Source organism: Melozone crissalis, unplaced genomic scaffold (genome assembly GCF_028551555.1).
Source record: "Melozone crissalis strain CALT ecotype California unplaced genomic scaffold, PUWL_Pcris_2 ptg000002l_1, whole genome shotgun sequence".
In the NCBI taxonomy this organism is placed as follows: domain Eukaryota; kingdom Metazoa; phylum Chordata; class Aves; order Passeriformes; family Passerellidae; genus Melozone; species Melozone crissalis.
Genome location: NW_026535780.1, coordinates 25725682 through 25752506, shown reverse-complemented (window position 1 = coordinate 25752506; position 26825 = coordinate 25725682). Strand labels below are relative to the sequence as shown.

General features: G+C 36.2%; 1 protein-coding gene across 1 annotated transcript in view; it reads left to right on the top strand.

The window, feature by feature from the left end:
* The window catches only part of ANGPT1 (angiopoietin 1), a 149036-nt gene that overhangs the window by 79358 nt on the left and 42853 nt on the right, over positions 1 to 26825 (top strand). The window contains exons 5-6 of the mRNA XM_054288555.1: positions 15984 to 16111; positions 20571 to 20672. Of these exons, the coding sequence (XP_054144530.1) occupies positions 15984 to 16111; positions 20571 to 20672 (230 nt within the window). The remainder of the gene's footprint in view (positions 1 to 15983; positions 16112 to 20570; positions 20673 to 26825) is intronic.

Genomic DNA, 26825 nt, shown 5'->3' with positions numbered 1-26825 from the left:
GCAACTTGTGTGGCTTAAACATAAGCTGCTCCAGTCATGAGGATTACATCTCTTACTTTGGAAGTGTTGTGTGCTGGGGCCAGTGTAGATAGACTACTTTAAAAAAAAAAATGTTTTCCTCCTCTCATGTTCATTCTAAATGTTCCCTTCTGCTCATTCTGTTACATAGTTCCCTAGCATTTGGAATTTAATAACATGTTTCATAGAAGGCTGTTCTCATATCAGTAGAGAAACATTGTGATGCAATGCAAATCCTTTATTATGTTTTATGGCCTTTTGGCAAAGAAACCTGGCAAGGCTGTGTCCAGAGTGTTCTAATAAAGCTCAGGAGTATTTTAAAATCAATATCAAAATGAAAGATACATTATTCTCATACAGAGATATATAGCAAGTTCTTTAAAGCTTAAAAAGATTTTCTAACAGTCTTGAATATGATTCAAAGAAAAAAAAAACCAAACCAACAAACAAACCAACATTTTTCCTAAACTTAGTTTCCTCAGCTGCTTCTTATAAAAACTTTGAATGAGGAATACAGAAGTGGATGTTTCAAACTGGGCTCCTGGGTACAAATTCAGGTGCCTGAAAACCTGAGTTTTCAGCAGTATTTTTAACTTTTGAGGAACTGTGGAAGTAAATGATGCGTAGCACAGTTAAATGACTAAATATAACTTCAATAGCCTAACTAAGCCCTTGGTTTTGAACTCCATTGCCTTTTGTGTATTATTATGATCAGAATTTTCTTTGGATACCTTTGTTCTTTGAGGAGAATAATTTAACAAGAAATGCTCAAGTGAAGAAATGTTTCTTTCTTATTGTCTGATTAAGTTTACCTGACTAGTGTTTTTGGTAGGTGCATTCACAGCTGAAGAAGTAGCCAGATAGCTTAAGTTAAAATAATATTTTCCTGGAGCACAAGACCACTCTAATGAAGACTAAGTACTGAAGGTTGTGCCAAAAATTAATGCCAACTTCAGTCTATGAAAATATATGTTGAAGGTGGAAATGTATGCTTATTGGCAAATGCAAATTTAGAATAGCACTGGAGCTACCCTAAATTTACACCCAAATATGAAGTTTGGGTAGTCTTACACAAATCTTGATATGTGCACTAATGATCAAAACAAAAAATGCTCTATGAGAACTGGTGTTTCTTGGGAAATGGAGAATAACAAAGAGTGATACATAACATAAATCAGTGGCACCTCTTCTGTCTTATACTTTAGTAAATCTCAGTCATCTAATTTCATAAGGGATGTAGCAAAAATGGAAATGGTCCAGAAAAGAATAGGACAATGAAAAAATTAGAGTCCTGGAACAATTTTAATATGAGGAGAGAGAGCTGTAACGTACAGATCTATTAGGTGGGAAAGAAGATATGTGGAATGCTGTTATGGAAATGCTCAAAATAATTAATGATAGGGAGAAAAGGAACAGCCAGTAATGATAGGAAGGAAAGGAACAGCCAGTAACACTGGGAAGTATTTTCCATTTATAAAAGAGAGGACTCAAGTAATTTAGGTAAAGGTTATTAGATATCATAGATATTGATAATTTTTTTTATTATTAGAGAGCTGCAGAGGTAAAAAAGGATGGGTCCTATTAAGAACTTTGGGTCTTTAATAGGGACACTCATCTTTGACAGAAAGCACAACCTAAGTGAGGCATCAAGTCTGGAAAGACAGACTGTCAAAGGTGAGGAACTTTAAGAACAAAGGAGTCGAGAGGAATTGCAATGTCTAAATCCTGTGGTATTTTGAGAATGGATTTAAATATCTCTGTCAGATTTTCTTAAATTAATAAAGTAAGTCTTTATATTTTATCTTACATTTATGCCATGCTATTTTAAAAATTGCCTATCTATGTATCTATCTATCTATCTATCTATCTATCTATCTATCTATCTATCTAATCCATCCATCCCTCCATCCCTCCATCCATCCATGTGTGAATTCTCTCCCAATATAAGTCGCAGATAGAAAAATTATTTTCTTTTTCTCGTAAGTCATAGTATTGAGGATTTTTCCATTTGTGAAAGTGAGAAATGGAATATAGCTAAATATATAAATATAACTAAACCAATAAATTTGAAACAAATCTGGTGATAATCACTGTTTTTTATTACAGAACATGAAATACATTTACTCTGGTAGTGACATAATCATATCAGAAAAATTATTTTTAGATTAATTTAAATAAATTGGGACACTATCTAAAATTTTCCTGTTAGGAGCCTATGAATAATATAGCTGTGTAGTCTAGAGATACAGGGCTGAACAGAAACTGTTTTTGTTCAGTAAAACAGTCTAAGGAGCTAACAAAGTCCCTAGAACTGGATGACAACCCTAAGAAATCTGCTTTGGCGCTTCCACTGTGCGTAGGCATACATTAGGAGAGTTTCTGAGGCATATAAAGGCAAACGAGAAAAAGAAAAAAATAAACAAAACCAAACAGACCAAATCAACAAAAAACAAACAAACAAAAAAAACCTTCAAAAAACCAAGTGAAAAGGTAAAATAAACACAAATGAATTTTTCTTTTAAATATAGGAGGACCTAAATAGAAAATCCAGTTCCCATTTTCAGTGTCAGTTTTGGTACAGACCAGTTTTGGGATGAGGGCCACCTGCAAAACTTGGAATTGTTGCGAGTTCAGTTTCCAAAATGCCACCCACTTCTCTCCCAGTGTGAGTGATTCTAGAGTTTCAGTTGCATGTAATCCTTCAAACAGACACTCTAACAGGTCACACAGCCTGCAGAGAGTCAAATAAATGCAGGGTACCATGGGGACTCACATGTCTCTATTTGGCCTGTGTCTGTGGCTAAACAAACTTGTCACATTGTCTGGGTATATTGGTATATTTTAGGCAGGGGCAAAAACCTTGGCAACATCTGCCAGTAAGTTTCTACAGAAGAATTTCTAAAATAGAATCACTTTCAGACACTAGCCTTCGAAGGAAATGGTTTTTCACTATGCTGAATATTAAAATAACTGTTTAAGGATGAAGTAATCTCAAAATTAAAATGTGGATAAATGCATGAAACTTTTACTTTTCCCCAACAAAAGATGAGGAAATAAAAACATATAGAAGTGAAGGCCTGAGTGATCACAGAGATGTTGCATGATTATCTCTGAGACTGCAAAAGTGCTTCACCTGTAGAAAATAACAAATACAGATCAAATTATAGATGGGTAGAAATAAAATTATTCTTAAAAAAGGTAATAAAAGGTTTTGTGCTTATTGTTTTCTTTAAACTGGTCGTTTCTCATACTACTTAGAGTATTATTTTTCTTGAGTTTTATTTATAAAGCACATGTCTATCACTATCAAACACATCTGTAACACATATATAGTATTGTGAAGTACTTTCTAAATTGCCATATGAGAAAAATTATTTATGGAGAAGCTATGTAGTGCTAAAGTAGACAGTATACTACTGTCTACTTTTTTGAGTAGACATGAATACTACTCAAAAAACTCCTCAACCCCAAAACAAGGTATATGCTACAAATTATGTTAAGCAATAACTAATACAATCAAAGATGTGTATGCAAGTTCAATTACTTTATAAAGGATATTGGTCCACTCGGAAATTATGGTTCAAGCTAATGTCACAAAAGGGGCCCAATCAAAAATACGTTGTCTTTGATTCCAGTAAAAGAAAATTTATTGAATTTCTATTGTATTAAAATTAATTTGCATAACTTTTGGTAACTGCCTAGGTAGTCCTACCCACAGGATAAAGGAATGTAAAATTGAGTGGGAAAGCATATTTAACCATAAATTTATTTTTGTTGTCATATTGGTTTTTTTCTTTGGCTGTTTTCCAGACTCGATGATAATATACCTTGTTAAAATGTTTGGCCTAAACTTACTTATCCCAGAAAACTGATGGAACAGAAGAGGAGGTTTTATCATGAATGTCTGATTTTGTGGCCTCTTAGTAAAAGAGAAATGAAGAATTATCTTCCTCTTGAATGCTGACAAGATGCTAAGCTTAATTCTCAAAATCATGCATGTGTAAGCTAAGAATTTACCTCCCCAGAAGTACCTATTGACTTCATAAAGTAAACAACATGGTTAGTGGGTCTGGCACTTCAGAAAAGGTACAAGTCTCCTGGTTTATGGATAGGAAAAAAAAATACGTCCAAAAATTCTTTTGAAGGGAATTCATGCTTTTTAAAAGCATAGCAATTAATTTATTTTAAAAAATTAAACAATAGTCAATCTATTCCACTTCTTATTCCAAAGTTGATGTGATGTAAAAATTTACTTCAAAGTGAAAAGAGTGAGAATAGACTGAGAACTTCAAAGAAATGACCTGAAGGTTACAGGCTCAGGGAAACTCCATTGACAGAAGCAGAATTGCCTCAGCAGTGATGCTGGCCTTCTTCATTAGACAGACTTCAAAGACACCTTTTATAACAGAGGTTAGTATTTAAAAAAAATAGCAACCCAAAATTAAAAAAAAAAAACCCTCAAACCAAAACCAAAAACCAAAAACCAACTAGAACCACAAAAATCCAAAACCAAACCAAATAAAAAATCCTGGTAGGAACACAGGACAGAAAAAAAGAACAGTAGTTTTAAATACTAGTATTTTGACCACTTTCGATAGCACAAATTTTCTATATTATATTGACTCAGCCATAAATTGGAATACAATAATGAGGGTATTTAAATCCACTAGATTTTAGCAGTGTAGAAGAGCAAGGTTTTATGATACAGGTCTTTGTCTTGACCATTTTACTTCTGTTCATGGAAAGAATAATATCGGTACTCATCTGATACATATTTTGAGGTGACAGCTTGTTTTTTCTGTACCTTTTCTCTACAAACATTTCATTCCTTAAGCCCATGCAACCTCTTGGTACTTCATCCTTGACATTATTAAGGTTTTTTCCAACATGATGAGACATAACTGGTGAGGCAGAAACTTAGAGTGGGTCACATAAATTACTTCATTTTTTTTCTTTCAAAACATAGAAGAATCTTTTGTTTCAGGTGCACAGAAGGTTCTTATCAGCTTTGTCTGAAAGCTGTAGGTTTGAGGTGGATCAGGGCTGTGCTTGAAACATCATTTAAGAAATGTATTCATCTGTAAAGTGACAGATTTTTTTTTATACCAGAAATTGAATTTTAGTTAACAATGTGTTCTAATATACTGTGGTGTAAGAACAAAGCATGATGCTTTTGATATACTAATAAATTAAAAAATATTTATTTTTAATAATTAATTAAAAACCTTAGACTTGTAAAAATTAGAATGACTGCACCAAAGCTTTGAACAAAATGCAGTTTAATGCACTGAAATCATCTGGTGTTCCACACACTTTTTAACTTTCCCAAAGATGTCAATGCAGATAACTTCAGCTAAGGTTCAAGATTATCGAAAAAATCAATTTTCTTAGTTTCTCTCTACTTCCTCCATCTTTAGAGATTTTATGAGCATGAGGTTTTCATTTTTATTAAGATATTCAAAAGCAAAACAGAAATACTTTTCATTTAAAAAGAGATCAGAAGATCACTATCAGAAAATGTTTGCCGGCATTTCACAAAGCTCACTATTACAAAGATGCATTCCAATGTGTGATCTGCTCCTATTTATATTTTCAAAGCTGGAGAAAAACTAAATCTTTCTTTTGCACTCAGTGTCAAGGATGAGGGGTCCCCTTACTCTTACTGTGGCTGGATCCTCTTGAGCAAATGATCTGGAAAGTGCTGCAGGGCTGCAGTCAGAGGCTGCTCTGACTTTGTGCTGTCATGGAGATGTTCAGCTGAACACACACATCAGCACCAGCCTTTGTGGTTTTTGTTTCTTCTGTTCAGGTGCTATACAATCCCTGCTTTTGTTAAATACTCTCTTTGTTGGTATGCAATTTTCAGAGATGCTCAGAAAGTTCTATTGGACAGTTTTTGGAGTCATTCTTATCTGGCTCACTTAATATTTTCAGAGTTTGGGTCTGGACTTCTTTTAGATCAATGAAGTAACTTCTGTCCAAGTGACTTTTTCCATGATGAGGTGACTTACAATTACAAGTACCCTTTTTCACCATATTATCTGTTAAAAGGTAGTAGTAATGTTAGAGTTTATATTTAGTGTTGATGTTAGTGTTGTTTATTTATTTATACGATCACTACCTGTGTTGGTTTTTTCTAAAACTAAAAAAAAAAAAAAAAAACCCAACCAAAAAAACCCCAAATAATCATGTTTTGAAAATAAAAATATTTTCATATCTTGCTTAGGCAAAAATACCTTAATTTCAAAGTTATGCTTTATAACAAAGTACAAAAAAATTACATTAGGTAGTAGCAGCTTTGGCTGTAATTTAATAGAGATTCAGTACTGAAATAAGTAAATTTGAATGTGCAGCATTTGAAATTTATGTCAGTGGAAAAATATTTAAATTCCTCAAAACAGAATTGTGGATTCTCATCTTTTATCCCTATTAACTTGCTGATGATCAGGGCAGATCAATATTTATTTATACTGAAAACTTTAAACTGGAAGTGTATATAAATTCTTGATTGCTGATAATAAAATCAATTACCCACCCTCATTCCTACAGTATAGGTCAGTGCCTCTTCACTCAGTTTTGTGAAACTGGCATTTTTCACTCACACCAAAGATATTACAGAGAATATCAGAATATATAAACCAACTAGCAGCATTGTCAGTGTCACCCAAATGGCTTGTTAGTAAAAAATTTCTTTGTATGCATACCATTGCTCAGATGGAAACATCAAATGCACATTAGGGTATCTGTGTGGAAAAATATAAATCAATTAAAGAAATATGGGCACTAGAAGTATTAAACAATGCCAGCAACTTAATCTCCTTGTACAGTTAGTGAGAGACTTCTTTGGTTCTCCTCTCTGTGAATAGCTAGTTACTCACAAAATTGCTGTCTCAAGCAGAAACTCTTAAGGAACTATATTGCAGCTGGATAATTAAGTGTCTTTATCTCTTTGTAAGTGGGCCATAAGGCATTCTATTGCAGCTCACTAATGAGGACCATTTTATGGTATTCTTAAGTGATTTCTTTCAAATGCATAGTGATTTGAAGTATTATTGTTCTTGCCAGTCACTAAGGCTGGATTTATTGGGAAACAAACTTGATAACTGTAGATAATTTATTAGGTATTAAATAATTATGCCCTGGAGAGGGTGAAAGCTCTCTATGTTAATGTCATTTTCCATGACCAAGTTAATTCCTGCAGCCCTACAGGAGGGAAATTCTGCTTTAAATGATTTATTTAATAAGTAGTTGGATAGCTTGAGTGCTCTTGCTATGCAGTTGTTTGCCTTTCTTACTGCAGACTCTTAGAGGCTTTGTGGGAGGGCAAAGTAATGTTCTATTAGCTGCTAAAACATTTCTATAAATGTTAACCTGAGACATCTAATTGAGTACACCTTTTCCCTTTCCTCCCCATATTAAAAGTATTGATCTCAAAATCTTCTATGTAATGAACCTTAGTGCTCCTAACAAATCTGATACTGGACTAATGCCTAGGCTGTTAGAATCATTGTAGCCCTGCTAATTGCATTTCAGCATGGCCTGGTAGTTACTCTGGATTGTACTTAAGAAAGGTTCACACACCACTTTGGGCCTCCCACATGCAGTGAGGACGATGCATGTGGCCATTAAGGTCTAGAGTTTGAGAGCAAAGGCACTATTTTTGCTTTTGTCATTTTTCCTTGGAAACAAAGTCCTTCCACTTCTCCATCAAGTCCGGTGACTGTAGGGTCATGGGGTGAATCAAGATCATTGAGCTGCTACAGCAGAATAAACAACTAGTATGACCAACAAACAAAACAACCAAACAACCAAGCAACCAAACAAAATCCCTAACCTTGCCTCCCCCTTTTGCCCCCACAACAAATCCAAATGCTTTCTGCAAGATCTCCCATCTCTCATTTGTTCTGTGGCTATGGAACCAGTCCACAGCCAACAGATATAGCCAGACCAGCACTGCTCCTGTAAGTGACATTCTGTGATGCACCACATTTGGGGTTAGGACTAAAGTGCTCCCTTAGACATCCAAAATGTGCATTGTATACATGCTTGTATTGTCACAGAGTCTGAACATTTTAATGAAGGTCAGCATTCAGCACCATTCAGCAAATGAATGTGCCTAAGAAAGAAATTCTGGATTTTTATTTTCTTTTACCTTCTAAAATACCCATAGGAACTGAAGGTAAGCTCCCAATTGAAGGTAAGCTCCCAATTAAAGGTGACAAACCCCTCCTGCATCTTAAATGAAAGATGCAGGAGGTGTTTGTTACTCATCAGTTAATGGCCTAAATGAAAATATTATTTTTTAAATTGCTACAGTGGAATAGACATGAAATCAGGAAAAAAAATTCTACCACATAATCTATGGTATGTTCAAATACTGCATAAAATATTGGAACCCACATTGCACACAAAAAAATCTAGAAAGACAGATGAGTGAGTATGTGAAATACCATTAACTAAACCTATGAGAGATACCTGAGGCGGTGCAAAAGATAATAGAAAGAGCGCAGTAGAAATTGTCGGCAGCTTGTAGAGCATGGGTGCAGACTTACACCAACACTTTCAGCTAAGAATGCATTGTCACCAGCTGGAACACTCTTGTTGAAAGCTAACAAAGGGAAATTGTCCTTCCCGCGGTATGTGTATGGAGTTCCTTGGTATGCTGAATGATGAAAATTAACATGGCTTCAAAAATGTTAACTGGAGAAATTAATGGAAGAAATCTCTTTCAAAACCTATTAAAGATGCAGATATTTCATCTGGTGGAGGAAGAACTTATACTGTAAATTCCTGGATATGCTTTCCTGCGCTTATGCTGCTATCCAGTCCTCTGCTTTGAACATCTGTTCATATTGAAAACTTTTTTCAGACCAGGTGTTAGCCAAGCTCTTGCAAAACCCTAGGGCTCTCCTGAGGAGAAAAGTCCTAAAGGAAAAGAAAATTAAAAGAAAATAAGTAATTATGAGCGTATAAGAAGGAAAAAACCTGAGGATGATGGCTGAAAGTAGTGAGGAAGCCCCATGACTTCCAGGGCCCTGATGCTGGAGATGGGAGATGGAGAGGCTGGAGCAGCAAAGTAACCTGGGATATCTAGCGTTGTAACTTCATTTGGGAATAGTGGGGGCCTTGATAAAACATTTTTATACACTAGAATCTACAAATTTATAATCTATAAACATGATTATGGAGCAATAGTTCCCAGAACAAAAATATTTTATTCCAGTATGTCAAAAGGAACTTCCCAGTTGCCAATGGCCTGCTCTTTTTGTCTTATTCAGAGCAATGTTGCAAAGAAATATTAGTTTTCAAAGCATTTTGTTGAATACATATTTTGTTGAAAGGAAAGTGCCTGTCCAAACTCCAGTCCTAAACTTCCTTTCACCTCCCTAGTAAACAAACATGAGTACACAATCATACACAATGACGTATCTGAGAAGACTGCTGGACTCCAAGACATACAGAAACAGCTTTCATACTAATATTCCCCCCATTTTATTTGGTTTTCTTAAGATTTTCATACTTTATGGAGATGAAAATAAAACATAGAATTGATAAATTAGGAAATGAAGTTGACATTGGAGAAAGTTTTGAATCAGGTGGTGATAGTTTGTCTTTATAACAATTAGAACTGGGTGGTAACTAAGTATAAATTCACATTTAAAACTTTTAGTTGACTAGCTAGATGCATAAAAAGCTCCTGATATTTTATCAAGAATAAATACTGCAATGTTTTTTTTTATTACGTACATCTCCATTTTTTATTTTAATTTTAATTTTTAATTTTCTAATTATTTTTTCAATGGTTATACTGAGTGACAGTGGTAGCTTTAATAATCCAGAAACATGTTTTGTGGAAGAAAAATGGATAGTGTGTAATATGTATTAAATGAAAATATGTTTTAAAGTCCATTTTAAGAGGGACCCAAGTGTGCTCTTGCATAGCTATCATTTCAGTTCCTTGTAGTTATCAGGAGAGCATACCTGAGCTGAAATCAGCCTTCAGGTTTGTGCTTTTTCTTCTGGTTTGTGTAGCATTTGCAACACAATGGTGCTGTCACAGGGTTGCCCTATTGCAGGCAACACTAGGTGTCACAGCCAGCTATTAGGTTGCAGTTTAATACTTGTTCTCAAGTGGAGGTTGGTATATGTGAGACAAGGACACTGAAACAGCACTGTTCTCCGGCTGTAAGTCAGCAAAAACTGTAAGTCTTTGGATATTTTTCCTCCTCAAAACAAAAAAAATCTTCACCTTATTCTGTCAGATTTGTTTGTGGTTGCTGTTGCTGGGTCAGGGAACATATATCCATGTGTGGGCAGTGTTCCAGGCCTCCTCACTGGGTAACAGTTTGAGTAACATCCTTTGCATGACATTAACAAACTGTTGTGGATTTAATTCTTTACAAGCCAGGCATTATTTGCCATTGTAACTGGAATTTTGTTGGTCCACAGCAGCTGCACCCAAATGGCTGGGAAAGAGGTCAGAGACAGAGGGTCACCTACAGAAATGCAGGATTCCCCACAATATGTCTGGAACAATGACAAGATCAAGGCAAAATTTATTTGCAGTCAGGATCTAGACAGAAACCATCATTTGGCAGTCCTTGTATGACCCTGTCCTGGAATGTAGCAGCTTTAGGTAAAAACCACCAATTTACAACCTTCTCCTTTTTGATTTTTTAGGAGCTGCTCAACATGGGCCATAATTTTTACCTCAGATGGTTTTGATAGTGCAGCTAAAATTTAGGTCAATTATATATGACAATAAGATATGGAGGAAGACTTTTCCTATCTGAATTCAAAAGCTTGAATGGTTTTTTAAGTGCCTTTTTGTTACTTCTAGTCTATAAGAAAATTATATTTCTGTAAATAAAACATTGAAAAAATGAAAATATAATGATTCATTCAGACACTAAAGAAATCTCTGCATATCTGTCCAAATAAGTCACCATCATGCAGAAAAACAAACAGCTGCTTTTCATTTGTTGTCAGTGTCACTAATGGACATAAGAGTCTAGTGATTAACTCAGTCTCAACTGATTTCACAATAGCAGCTCAGATACCAAAAAATTTAGGAATTATGATTGCAATTTATTGATTCAATCAACATAATGAACTGCATTTTAACATTCTTTATTGCTTATAGACAGGCTGTGCAATTCACCAGGTAGCTGATGGAGACCTGAAAAGTAATGAGACAACTTAACTTTTTCAAAACCAACCAGAAATATCAGTTAAAAAAATCAAGTAGATTATTTTATTTTTTCCTAGTTGAGATGAAATTAGATAATGTACATGTAGCTAGAAAGAACAGATATTTTATGCTTTCAATTTCATATTCCTGGAGGAGAATACTAGATTAGTAAATATTTCAGAAGCTACTTTTTCTTAATAGTCAGTTGGTATTTCCTTACACCTGGGAAAAAAAGAAAACATTCTCCATTTGTGATAGCGATTAGGAAATAAACTAATTAACTATTAATTTAATTTTACAACTGATAGCAGAAAAATAATCTCACTCTACACTGGGCACACATAGCTATCAATCAGTTAAATTTCCACAACTATTGATTTGGGGAAAAGCCTTATATATCTGAGCTCTTTCACTTGCAAGCACAGGTAAGCCATTCTAAAAAAACTCAGGTGCTGACCCCAGCTTTCTGCTGAGGGTTAATATCCTGGAGGCAGGTGCAGCAGAACACTGCTCAGCCCTGGTGCTGTGTCAGGTTCTGAGTTGTTGCTGGAATGGCTCCCGAGGTATTAAAAAGTCCTTTTTCCCAGCCCCACACTTGAGGAAGAAGTCGAGATTCCTCAGCTCTGGTTTTCAAGGTTGTTTATTTTCTCTTATCTAATACATTCCTTTTTGGACCTGTGGAGGTCTGTCCAGCAGGTCAGGTTGAGGCACACTGACTGCCCTCAGGGTGCTATTATCTTTTTATACTAAAAACTACGTGTACTTTATTTACAATAATTTTCCAATACCTTTTACTTATGTTAGACAGTCAGTCTCTACCCTAAACCAGTCCAAAAGTTCCACCATCACAGCAGAAGATGGAGGACAAGAACAAGAAGGAGAAAGACAGGACAGGTCCAGATTCCTCCATCTTGCCTCCTGAACCCCCATTCTGAAAACCCCAAAATTCTACTTTTTCACCCTGTGACAAATCCACTGTCATTCTGTTCAAACACTTGTGGCTTGTAACTCTTCGCACAAAGTTTCCATGGGTTAAAATCGAAGGAACAGGTGTCTTTGACTCCATGTCAAGGTCTCTGTGCCCCCTGCCAGGGTCTGGAGTCCTCCAGGGCAGTCAGAGGAATTTCCTGGGTTCTGACAAAGCTGCACAGCCCATGGGTTAGCAGAGACCCCGTTGATCTGGGTTCCTGTTCATCATCCACAGGGCCTGGGCAGTTATGGATGGCACTTCCTGTACTGTCTGGACTCCACTCATCATCCAGGGCACTGAGGAAAAGGAACAGCTGAAGGACTGATAATGGAAAGAAATAATTGCTATCAAGTATGAGAAAACAGATAGCACAGCCCAAGGAGAAAGTTATTGGGCTAAAAATTACCCAGAAGACTTTTGGAAGTGCAGTGAAAACGTTATTGTTGGTTCTCCTTCTGTCCAGGGAAACAGGGCTTTCCACACATTGCTTTAAAGGAGCATGACCAGTTTATTCATCCAGAGAAGGCAATCAGAAAACCTCCCAGGTTCCAAATCTTGGCTAAGCATTCAGGTTTAAAAAATGATAATAGTATTTTTCTTGACATAGACTTATCTTTTTCTTAAGGTACATAAAACTCTGTCATAAGAATTGTATATGAAAACAGCTAAACAAACATTAGAAGTTTGTGCAAAGTCAATATCTTGAAGCTGACTAAGGAATTTAATGGTTACATATTTTGTTTTAGAACTAACTTAATTGAACTTTCTTACTTTAAAAAAAATGTACTTACACATCTACCATATGTGAGCCAATACATCATTCAGGGACTTAATGTATAAAGGATTCAAGGCCTATGTAATGTTGTAGAAAAATATAGTCTGGAGTTATAGTACATAGAAGTTTAGAAACTCTATGGAATATTAAGTTAGAAAAACAACAGCAAACCTTAGAGAAAACATATTTTATGCTAAAAGCACATTAGCAGTGACATGCCTGAGTATTAATTTTCTGTCAAGTTTGGGCTGTTTTTGCAAATTACAGTGTAATGTATTAAGAAAACCTAAACTTTGGCTAGTCATGCTTAATATACTGTGCTGCAGTCTGTAATAGTATAGGTCGTTGTGAAGGAGCTGGGCTTTTCTTCCAGTGGGAGCACCAGCTCCTGAGAAAGGAGTGAGAGGCACTCAAGGAAAGCCATCTTCTCCTGGCTGCAGTGGAATTAAACCCCAAACGGGTATTGGATTGCTTAGTTTTTAGGAAATTATACGTTTGCTCTCCGTGTGACCTCAGCTACTTCAGCTGTCTAAGAGGAAAGATGGCCATATCTGTGACATTTATCTGTCTTTTCCAACTTCATCTCTCACACAAACATCCTTTTTACTGTGTTTCTTTTAGTTTTAAGCATGATAATTTATTTCTAAGGACAATTCCTAGAGATCCATCTCTTTGGAAAGTTACCAAAGCTATTTGCTCTGATATTAAAATCTTACCTTGTTTAAAATTTTAATGATATAAACTTTAAGACATACTCATGGTTTCTTTTGTCTAAGTTTCAGCTAGAAAAGACTCAAATTCAAATTTCCTTTATTGAATCTTAATGGTTATTTCCAAGTGGTTTTCAATGTATGTATAACACTCATATCAGAGGTAAGATAATCTTGCTGCATACAGCTAATAAAATATAAGTGTTTTAAGACTGAAGAAAATGAGCAGTGCCTCTGCACCACTAAATATAATTTTGAGACAGGAGAGACTGATGTCTCCAGTTGAAACAACAGCATTAGAGAAATTCAGGCCAGAAAGAATGGATCTATTCTAAGGCCCTCTGAAATCAATGAGAGGCTTTGCTGTAACTCCTCTAGGTTTTGGCTCCAGCCCCAAGTAATTATTCAGGTTGGACTTTGGCCACAGATACTGACACCATCTGCTTACAAAAAGTACCATGAGGTCTTTAATTAACACAAATCACAAGGGCCTCAGTTCTATGTCTTATCTCAAAAAATGTCACTTTTGAGAGAGTGCACAACTGATGTGCACCTTACTAAGGACCTCACTCCCTGCCGTCTCACAGGGAAGTGTGCAATCTACAGCATTGCCTACACTACCTTTTCCAAATATGTCTAAGTTTCAAAGACATTGATTTCCTAATCAAATTTCATATGCAAATATATAAATTACATTTGATTTTTGTTGATAGTGCTGAATAAAAATAACAAACATGAAGCAAATACATGGAAAGGGAGATGTAAGGGATTTTTGTTTCTTAAAATAAAATTTAAAAATAATATTATGAACACACATATAGGGGAAAGAATAATAAAATTTTTGTCCAAAGTGCCTACCTAGAGAGCCATGTAGTCTTACATTCAGGATTGGATTTCTCACTATTTTTCTATTTTCACCTTTTGATGGAATGACTGAGGTAAAATGTTCAACCTTTTTTTACCTCAATTTCCCCATCTGTGAAATGGTATTAATACCAAGTGCTCTGGCAGGAATTTGCCATCCTAAAATGCTGCTTTGAGGTGTTCAAAGGGAAGATAGTATTTCCAACTGCACGCCCTTGGCATTATTCTCACCACTTCTGGCCCATGTAGTCCCTGACACACTGTGCCAGGCCATTGCCCAGTTACACATCAGCATCAGCTTTGCCCAGAGGCCATTTCACTCAGAGTGAATGAGATGTAGTCCCTTTTGTCTCTATAACTCATACTTCCAAGCCAAAAATGAAAAAGAAGTATCTTTCACCAGAGGATGAGTGTGTCTGGAAGACTTAACTATTGTATCCTTATTGTAGGGATTAATGAAGTGCTGGCCCGAACACTGCACATCACTTAAGGACATGTTTAACTTTAAAAATCTGAGTAGGCAAATGGATTTCCATGGGAATACTGATGTGCTTAAAATATGAGCTGTTGGAATAGAATCATATCCTTCACTATTGTGAGGGGTCATGCTACTTTTGTTTGTGAGAGTGAAGAACACTCTCAGATGTTACTCCTTCCACAGGGAATTTCCTGGTTGTTCAGACTGGGATTCTCAACATTTTGCACTCCTGATTTCTCAGCCCAGACTCATATATACATGGTCTGTCTGTAATATACAGGATCAAGATCTGCACTGGTGTTATAACATTAACTGTTTCCCTGTGCTGAGCCAAAATGCGTTCTATAAATCTTGCCTCTAGACAACCTGACCTCAGTAGCACTGTTTTTTTCTTTTATTCTATTTAGCAAATTTTATGAATGTAGGTAGGAAAATAATTAAATTATTCTCAACAAAATAAATAAATTTAAGCAAGCAGCTGCCTTGCCCCAAGCTCCTATGCTGCTCAAAGGTTATTACCTCATGAACAGCACTAACTCTCTCCTTCCAGCATTGCTGTCTTAAGTGAGCATCTGTGTCAGATCACAACACTGAACATGTTTTTCCACCTTTATTTGCCATCTCTGGGGCATTCTTTGGCAACAGTGAGGGTACATCTTTAGTCAGAGGCAACACCTGCAGGGGCACAGAGTTTTGCACTCAGAAAGAATATGCTGTGTTACCTCTCAGCAGACAGGATGCTCTGTTTAGCTATTTGTATCATGACTTCTTCTGGTGCCTACTTCTGCCATCTGTCCAAAAGCTTCGTACTAGCTCTTTACTAGAATTTGCCAAGTGCGTGAACTGTGTACGAAACACAGTGCAATTTTTACTGTCCATTTTTAAAAGGGATGTAGTGTGCAAAAGTGGACTTCCTAGATACAAAAATGCTTAAGACTGTTGTTGTAACTTATATTATCATGTCTTTTGTTTTGCAGTTTTACTAAAGAATGCAAAAAAGGAAGAAGAAAAGCCATTCAGAGACTGTGCAGATGTATACCACTCTGGTGTTAACAAAAGTGGTGTCTACACTATTTATATTAACAATGTGTCAGATCCTAAAAAGGTAAAGACTGGGTTTATTTTCTTGTTTGTTAATTTGACATTGCTCTGAACAGAAAGGAGTGTTTTGAGCCTTTATTGAAGTTATCATTCCACGAAATATTGTACTGGTATAAAAAGCTTGTCTTCTCTTTAGTCTTTAAAAAGTATAATAGGCTGAGAAAATGATTAACTGTATTATTCCAGGCATTCTTCTTTCCCGCTGACAGAAAATCCTTCCTAAGTTCCAACGTACACTCAATAGTTGACTCACTTCCTCCCACTTGGCAAGCCCAGTTGAATCAGACTATGGCTGAAAATAAATCTGCAATAAAATTTAGAAGTGAATTTGTAAAGTGTGATAATGAGGAAGCTGATCTTGGGGATTATCTGGTAGCACAAGAAAAGAAGGAGCAGAATGAGTTGTTTTTAAAGATAAGGATTTAAAAAAATTCTGCTTCTTGTGTAGGGGAGAGGGAAAAGCAGGTTTGGCTGTAAAGAACACAACATGCTGAGTGCCAGCACTGCTTGAAATTATGAAGTGTGTATAATCCCATCCTTCTCAAAAAAGAGACTTGGGAGGGGGTTTCTTTTATGCAAATGAAACATTGGTCTGTAAAGGAGATTATTTTTTTGCAAGGCTTTTGTTGCTAAGGTACCTGAGTCAGGAACTGAGGTTAGGAACATGAGAGGGTGACCTAAACCCAGCTTGTCTGTGGGGGAATGTTGCCTGTCCCTCTGACAGGGCACTGTTGGAGCAGCCACCAAGGGTAAAGGCTGATTACCTGGGAAATACAGTGGTGGCCATAAAGTGGGCCAGACAGGAGGGAGGGAACCACTTCTGTCTGGTGAATTTATTCTTACTGCACTAAAATGGTGGCCCTGCAAGCATAAAAATACTGTACAAAATATTACCAATATTATTGTTTATGGTAATATTATAATCATATTAAGATATGCTAACCTTGCTCCTAAGTGGAGTTTGGTGTTACAAAAGGCCTTTGGAAGGCTGTAAACATCAAGATGTCATAGTTTAGCAAGGAATTAGAGTTCATTAAGCCATCAGTAGAATTGGGGTGGGAGAGCTTTATGGGCCAAGACCAACATAATTCTGGAAAATGTGAATAGGAAAATAATTGACATGACAGAAAAGGCAGATATCCCTGAAAGCATTACTGAGCAGGACAAGAATAATAAAAGAAATTCTGTAGATGCTGCTCTGCTCAAAAAGAGATGTAACATCTGTGTCCAAATCGCATGTACCAATTGGCAGTAGTTTTCTTAGCGCTACTGAAGCTCATGAACCATAACCAGAAGCTGGACTGCAATTAAAAACAAGGGTTACCTGGAAACACTGTGACACTCATGCTTCTGGTATATTTACCTCAAACTCACTTCACTGGCAGTATAAGCACAGTGACACAATGGAAGCCATCCTGTGTTTCCACTATATTCCTGGTTACAGACACTGCTATCAATCAACACAGGTACCACAACTCAGCTGGTGCCATTGCATTAAGTTTTCCTGGGGGGTTCCTGTTTTAGCAAGAAAAGGCAGGAGTGTGTGTTTCTGTGTGTTGAGGGCATTTCTGTTACACCTGTTTCTGTCTTGCCCTAGCAGTAACACAGCAAGAGGTGAGCCCAGGCATGCTCCTGCTAGTCAAGTGAGGAGTGTGATTGCTTTAACAGGTGTTTTTTTAGGTCATTTAAGGTCATTTAAACAAGCTGCAAGGTAGTGCTGTGCAGATAGCTGAACTAACTCCAGCTGAGATAGCTTCAAAATCACTTCAATGCAGCACTGTGCCAGCACTAATTAGCCCAAAGGTAGCACCATGCAGACACAATCAGATTGCTCTGATATCCTGATAGGTACTCCATGGAGACAAACTTGCTTGTTTAAAGCCAGCTTTGTTATCTGGATTACCACAATGCAATGCGCAGTTCTGGCATGTCTTAGGAGCCCTAATATATTATTATCTTCTGTATTACTCACAGTCACAGCCAACTATCTCATTCATAACAATTTTATACACCAGACTACAAAATGTGCCTTCATTTAATTTTATATTTTCTAAGGGATATTCAGTGGAAAATACCTGGTCTTGAACTTGTTACTCCATGCCAGTGAGGTACATTTGTGGAGTCTTGGTGTGCATGCACCTAAAATGAAATTTGTAGAAATTTCACATCTTCAATTTAATTTAAAATTCAGCTTATCTCTGAATGATAATTATAAAAGTTTTAATAATTCAGCCCATAAAGGTAAAATGAGTAGAAATAATCCCATATTTGCCTTTTAGGAGCTTGAGAATTTTTACACATGCATTTAATGAAGAGCAAGAGTGCAATATTTTGGATGGTCTTTTATTCCAAGGTTATTTTATGAATTATAAAATCAGAAACTATAATGCATACAAATTCAGTCACCTTTTTTCATCCTTTTCTTTTCTAATGGAGGGTTAAGTACCAGAACAAATTAAATGGTTTTAAATGGCTGAGTGCCTTGATCTTTTCTGGGACAGACAAGGCGAAAGCTATGCACAGTAACATCTACAATAACCATGGAACTCCTGTTGATATGGGCAGGTGTTCGTGTCTACCACTGTGGAAAGTGCCAGACCATACAATGATGGCAAGTGAAGAATGTGCTGCTGGCAAATCTTTTTTCCTTGTGCCATTTTCTCTTTCAATTTGATATATTATTCAGAACACTTCAGTCTTTTTATAGGTATTTCATTATATTGTACTATGAAAATCCCAACATTTGCATGCATCTTTAGAATGAGTAGTCTTAGTATAGTTGAGGATTTACTGCTTTAAAAATTGGCAGTGGATTCATGGGAGCTTGAAATGACTTACAAGGAAAGTAAATGCATCTTTTAGAAGTTCTCACCGTAAATCAGACTAAAGACATTAAATCCTGTAGATAAATGTTTTGCCTCACAGTGGCTTCCCTAAAGAAGGAATAGGGCCAAAATATTTGTCTAGAAAATTGTGGGTTTTCTTGTGGTTACCCTGAATCAAGTTCATGTTTGTCCTGGTATTCTATTTCCTTCCTGCGCTTTCACAGGGACTTCACTTGGCATGGCTGGTGCAAATTAAAACAAAAATACTTGCATATTGTTACCATGACAGCTCCTATGAGTTGGAGAAATTTAGAATGGCTTTTCTTGAGGGTACAATATGGTCCTCTAGTCAACTGCAGGACAAAATTTTATATAACTGTGTTGGATAGTAACCTCCAATTTGTTGAAGCAGTATAAAGCTTTAAATTGCCACCCAGTGCTTAATGGGTTGTCTCTTGCTGATGTGAGTGCCAAAAGCTAAAGCTCTTCAACACTCTTACATACTGAATTTTTACTTAAAGGGCAGAATGCAGCTTTTAAAAGCGCAGACAAATGAAATTTAGGATAGGTGCATCAGTATGGCATGGATGAGTCCAGGGCAATGAAATCAGGAAAATTTGCTTGAATGAGTAGCCCTAAGAAAGTTAGATCTTAAAATCAAGTGTCCTAGAAAAACAGGAATAAAAATTACTACTGCTTGTCATATACTAATGAAAGCAAATGCACAAGCATTTCTTAGTTTATCTTCTGTATTTTTTGAGGGATAATAAGAGTGAAGTGAATAAAAGTTAATATTATTTTTTATCATTATATGGATTATTTAAGGTTGATAACAGATTTCAGTCTACACAATATTCTAATATCAAGGGTCAACAAAATTGTCCAAATTGTTTCATTATCCTTTGTACACAGAATCTTTAGTATCTAGGTTATAATTTTTTAGTGCAGTGGTGACAGGGTATGGTCTTACATATTGAGTAAGTATCTTAACTTCTGAACTTGTCTCACAGACCTCATGTCTTGAGCCTGTTCCTACCTATATTCTGTCTTATAAGGCAGCTTGCTCTGAGGTCACCTGTCCCATTTTGGGACACTGCCTGGAACACTGTTGGTAGTATTACAGTTCAAAGGAAAACAGAATAACTTCATTTGTGATACATTTCAGACTCCTAGGATGACTGTTTTCTGCAAGAATTTTCAAGATTCTCACCGAGACCAGATGACACTCTGCTAAAAGCTACATGAAGCATTATTATCACTGAGAGAATTGCTCTTGTTGATTAAGAGGAAGGGAGTGGTTTCAGGGACACTGCAGAGAAAATAGAAAAAAGGGCATGGAGGGAATGTGAAGGGGAAAGCTGAAGAAGTAGAAGGGGATGACTGGGAGATATTCTTGGTGATGTACTGAAAGGAGACATTGCTGGGAGAATTACACTAAACATAATGAGAGAACTGCTTGTTACCAAATGACTGATGATGTCATTGAGGGAATAGGGCATGAGTGCGCAGGAAAACATACTCACTTAATACTGTTATTCACAAATACTTCCCCCCCTCCAAGATGACAGAATTTCAACTCAAACTTGTTTTATTTTTTGTTTGGATTTTTAAATTTTTCTTTTTTATTTAATGTTGTAGGTCTTTTGTAATATGGAAATTGCTGGAGGAGGATGGACAGTTATACAACACCGAGAAGATGGAAGTCTGGATTTTCAGAAAAGCTGGAAAGAATACAAAATGGTAAGATGAAAAACATGCAATAGCTGTACAATTCATACAAGTGTCAAATTTCAAATACTACTTCTTATTGACCTAAACAATAATTCATCCTATAGTGATGTGGTATGGTCCTGCAGTCTTTTATGAACTACCTTTAGTCATATCTGTTACTTTTGAAAATAAGTTTTACTCAGTTAGTTGAGTTTTATTTCCCCTGATTTAGAGTTTCTCTCAGATCAGTTGCTGGGATTAAAATGAGATAAGGCCAGAAAGCTGCTGTCTGTCACTGAAATTTTGACTTGATGTGATGTTCAGAGGTAAAAGGCAAGTGATGATGTTTCTAAGGCATGGATCTTTTCAGCTGAGAGTAACTCATTTAGAATTTGGAGCAGATAGGAGTAAAACTTTTTACTGGGGTTTATCCCAAGTCATACAGCACCTCTGCCAATCAAGTTAATGTATTGGAAATGTTCATATTTCAAATAGCATTATAAGAAAATAAGTAACTTAACAAATTAAAGATGACATGACTTCAAGCAGGCTATTTTCCCTTTGCCAACTCAAAAGTATTTTACTCCAATCTAAATAACTTGTTACTTTTTTTCATTCTCTGCCTGATCAAACTTTCTGATGGAGCTCCATTCTCTGAGTCTCTGAGGGCTGGCTTGGATTTCAATGACACTCCTAGTGAAGTTTTCAGCACTGTGTTATCAGCCTAGCAGAGAAATGGGAGCTTTTTACAGTTTTCAAAAAACACTAATGAAAAGACAATTTTCAATGTTTAAAAATAAAAGAATTTAAAAGAACTTACAATTTCAGAAATAAACAAAATATCATATTATTGAACATATTGAACCAAAATCTAATTTTAGATTCTATTGGTGCTTTATTTTCAATATTGCTTGAAAATATAAATAATTACCTGGGTCAGACTACTGCTGTTATGAATTTCTAATTTGTAATTATTTAACTCTATTTAAAATATTCTTTTCATTTTAACATCACTTTAATTAATATATATTATGAAATAGATTACATCCTCTAGTTAGAGAAAAATAGAGTTAAATATCTAGAAATTTATATTCAAATTGGTATTGTTTTAATTTAGCAGAAAACTTGAAAACTGTTTTACTCAATTTTGGTTCAGAATCAAATAAAATATAAACTATCAAATTTCTTTGCGGAAACAAAATTTGAAGATTCCTCAAGTTTTACTAGTGAGGAAATCAGAATTTGTATGTGCAACTTACATATGGACTTTTTAAAATTAATACATATCACATTAATGATTTTCTCAGCTTTTATCTCCTGAGATTATCTTAGGCAGTGTAATAAATACAGCCCTTTGTAAAGTTTTCCTATGTGGTCTTTTTTTATGCATATCCCTTCACGTAGTCATTTTCCTCCACTTTTCCTTCACAATAGTCCAGATCTGTGCAGGATTACATTCTGTTGGTTTTGTCTAGTTCAAGCAGCCTGAATTATTTCTGCTTCTCTTTAGGAATGATTTACTGTTCTAAGGGATCGCTTCTTCTACCAAATAAAAAGGATCTCTTTTGGACTTTTATTGACAGTTTATCCTATATGTCATGAAGCAAGATGGGATTCATGCTTGCTCTACTCCTATGAACAGTTTCACCAAAGTACCAATCTTAGGCTCCCCTCTGTGGGTATCATATATTGCTAAGTGTTGAATGCAGAATGGTAGAGGCTGGTGGACTCTCTGTATTACTGGGATACCTGAAAGCATCTGAGCTTCAAGCCAGCAACACCACTAACTTAATTCTTTGCTTGTTCAGAGAGGGTGTGTGGCGTCTGTTGGACCACAACCCCTCTCCTTCCTGACGCATCAGCCTGGTCTTTCTTCCAGTGGAAGCTGGGCAGTCTGGTGTGGGAAACACCACGATGGCACTTAGGCTTCCTTGGAGGAGTTGAACTTAATGTATGTTTTCTCAGCCCATCATTCATATAGAGATTTCCAATTTTGTTAAGATGTTCTTCTTGAGCTTATAACTCACTGGGGTCCTAAAGCTAACAGAAAAAATATCATCATATAATAACAGCAACCATAGGTCTCTTGGGCTTCATTTATTTTCAGTGCATTTAGTTCTTATTGGAAAGAAATCTGGAACACTGTTGAAGTTTTTAAGCTATAAGCAAGTACTTGCCAGCTTCTGAGCTGGACAGGAATTCAGGCCACCAGCCTGCACTGCTGCTAAAGGCCCCACAAGTTATTTTGGCTGTTATAGTGTCAGGAGGCCACTGCACATATGCTGTGGCTCAGGACAGATCCTTACAGCAGCTTCCTTGGGAAGGGAGCAGTCTCTGCAAGGGTGACAGCACTGCTGGGTTACAGAGTCACTGACAGCAGGGAGGCACTCCTTGTCTTTAATGCAGTTTCATGCTGGTGTTTTCAGCTTACATGGAAGCATTTCAGTTCTGTTCTGGACACCAGTACAGTAAACAGGTTAAGTGAGAGATAGGGCAGCCATAAATCTTTTGAGTAGGAAGTATATAACTCCATTTATACATAAATTGCCATACAGTTGGTGATGGTGCAATAGTGGTACTAATTTTTCCTCCCGTTTTTTTTCTCTGTTTCCACTTGCATTCAGCCTCCAACCTGGAAAATAAAGTAACACTTTCTTTTGTATCTAAAACAACAGCTAATGAGTGCATAACCTTTTCTGAAAATTCACTGTTGTGGAAGGTTGGTTATGTATCTTCTTGCTTAGGCGCATATGTTCCCAGTATCCTCCAATCTTCTTGTTAGTCTTAGGGTGCGCAGTGTAATTTTTACCTTTGTTTCTAAGAATTCATTTCTGACCGAGAACTCTCTTGGGCCATTTGAGTTTTGTGCATTCAATACCAATTGGAATAAATTTAGAGAAAACCCCATAAGTTCATTCTTCTATCCTTTCCTTATCAGTATCTACTACATCTGTTCTTTTGCATTTTGCAATGCATTTTCTGTTACACTGTTTGCTGCTTATCAGAAAAAATTGAAATGGAATAACAAATAATTTCTTTAATGGCAGGTGAGATCACCCTGAAGCAAATTTCAAGCATTTTTCCTATTTTCTTGCCTGAGTAAATGTAAATGTAAAACACTATTAAGAGTTTTTATCTCTAGAGGGGAATATTGCTTAAAAATTATTGCTTGCCATCTGCAAACCCAAGACCCTTTAGAAGGGTGCTTTCTACAAGCTTTCTGTCCAAGATGCAGTTTTTGGCATTTATTATGCAGTTATTAGCAATAATCAAATCTTAGTAAATGGTTAGCTCATGTGCTAACTTGGCTGTCAAGACTTCTTGATCATTTTCCAGTTTTCAGTTCTTGGATGAATGCACCTTTCCCAGTGACTGTCTCCATTTTTGCCAAATTAGGTGATGGAGTATTGAATTCCCTATTCTCTAGCCTTCTAGCATGTCTAGTTTAATAATTCCCATGAAATTCTCTAAATTTATTCCACACTTGATAGCCCAACATTCACTATGAGTTTCCTAGGGGGCCTTCTTTGGGGTTGAGTCTGTTGGGAGTTTCCTCATGTAAATTTTCCTGCTTTCTCTCATTTGAGAAAAACTCTCAATAGGTATTTGAAATTATGTGCCTTAGCCAGCACACAGCAACCTTTCTCCTAGCCGGTTTTTTTCTTGCGTGTCAGTATTTAATTATACTCTATGCCTTAATTATTACTTTCCACTCCCTGATGAAAAAAAACCTATCACTTCTTTTAATCATTCATGTCATGAGCTAGATTAGGATCCCTTGTACACAGTACACACAAAGATGAATTTCTAAGCTATATGGCAACCACTTCCTACCTTCCTGACCAGCAGCTGTTTTTTCTTTTGGTTTCTTTGAGGCAAGAATGACATTCAGCGCTAAATTTCACATTCCTTTAGTTTCATGTTCCTGATTAATATCTGAGTCCAACAACAGTTCAGTGCTTAAAACAAGTCTGCTGCCAATTGTTTCAGAAGTCATCAGTAGCATTTGTGTGTGCCTGAAGAACATATCTACAAAACCACTTCCATTCCTGTTGCAGTTTCTTTTTTTTTTTCTTTTTTCCATAAAGCTGTTGGGTCAAATTGATGGCTATCTCCATAGTTCATACATGGTATGACACCAGAGCAGGATAATTTATGTTCTTCTGTGGCTTAAATTCTTCACACACTGAGAGCCAGATCATAGAGGTAGTCACCAGAACTTTCTCAGGAAGTGCTTTTGGATGCAATTCTATTGGGAATTTACATTGTGTTATCTGGAATAGCCTGACTTTCCTCTGAGCCTCAGTAAATTTAAGCTATTATAACAAGTCTGGTGGTCTGTGTCTTCTGCTTACTTAAAGGACAGCTGAACACATTTTTGGACTCTATGTCTCTGATTTCATTCTAGACATGATGGATTTTACACCTTTTTTTATACTTTCCACAGTCCACCTCTGTGACTAAGCTTTAGTTTGGACAGAGGGTCTACCTATTTCCTGGAAGACTTCTTGTTTGTGACAGTAAGGTTGCTGGTCACCTCATGTTTTCATCTCGCTAGTCTTTGTAAGTCTTACAAGCCTGAATTATACAGAAGAGCTACCATTCCAATGAAGACTTTATTTTTCAGTGTCTTTGTTCAGTTCATTCTAAAAACTTCCAGATGTTACTTACGTTCAATTTGTATTTGCAAACTGTTCAGCTCCTGTTTTAGAATATGGACTCCTAATTAATTTTGTGGTCTCCTAAGCCTTAAGACTTTAAGGCTTAAAATTTTAATTTCTCTTGTGAAAGTTTTAGTTGAAGTTTCAAGTTCTGTTATAATTCTCCCTGCCCACCTTTCTTGCTTTTAAACACTGACATTTCTTCTTTTTCCATATTGCATCAGCAGCAATGTTAACTTGCACATTTTTCTCATTCAAAATAGGTATTCACCACCATTTATATTGTATTTATCTTGAACGAAAAGACAAAAACTCAAGCTGATGCAGTTTCCTCTTGGAGCATTAACTGATGATGGATAATTCTCCGTTGTAGTTTTATCCATTTACAAATAGTGTTCAGGTTATATTTTATAACCCAAAAACTTGATGAATCTAATAATTACAGACAGAGCTCTAACCCCTTGCAATAATTAGAACATTATATTCACCACTTTCTTTTTCAAGTGAGACAATGACTACATAAAAATGCATAAAGCACCATAAAGCACCTTTTAGAATTGTGTGTGTAAGCTTATTGATTCTGGTTCCACTATCTTAGTGCAAAATAACTTCAGATGTGGGTGGGATTTTAAGCAAAAATTACAAAAACCATATGGCTTGGCTGAGGAGAATGTTCTTGACAGAAAAAAAAAAATACTCATAATTTGAAAGCCCATACTGTGGGAACAATATCTTTCATAATTCTCACTTTTTTTTTAAAGCTAGATATTCTGAATGAATTTTAATCTTTTTCCAGGATTATAACTATTTAAGATACGTTCTGCATTGTTACGATCATGAAATCTTCACACTTGCATTGATAGATGTACGCCTGTGTTCTTTAAAAGAGGACTCAAAATGTCTTGTGACAAAAGACCACAACTGAATTTTAGAGTAGCTTTGGTCTGACTCAAATAACATGCACAGAAAATACCCAAGCAGTGCCAGGTAATAGGCTGTTCTCAAATGACAGCTGGCATAGGGTACTTTGGTGCTAGAGCTGAGATAGTTTCACTGTTTGCACAGGAAATTTTCAGAGCACTTTTCACAGATTCCTCTTCCCCCTGTGTCTTAGTGAAACACTTGTGAGGGACAGAATTACTTGTTTAAAGAACATAGGCAAGCATTTTGTAGATAATCTTGGAGTAGGAAAGGAATACAAACAAATTTCTGAAAGGAAAAGAGCCTTGATAAAGCTATCTGTACTACATCTATTCATCTAGCTACTAGCTGGAGATAATTCCCACAATTTCTTCAGCAGAGATGGCTTTGTGTTTTTTCCCTGTCAGTAGCATGATGCAGTTAATGAAGTGCCTTGTAATAGCAGCATGGTCCCCCCTGCAAAATGAAGGATTTGAGAACAGGATGGACCTGTGAGAAAAGCAAAAACTAGGGAATGTGTGACCTTGGAAAAGACAAAAGTTATAGTTCTGTAGTGTAAACAAACCAGACAGATTGGGAGTAGTGGTAGTCTTGAATAAAT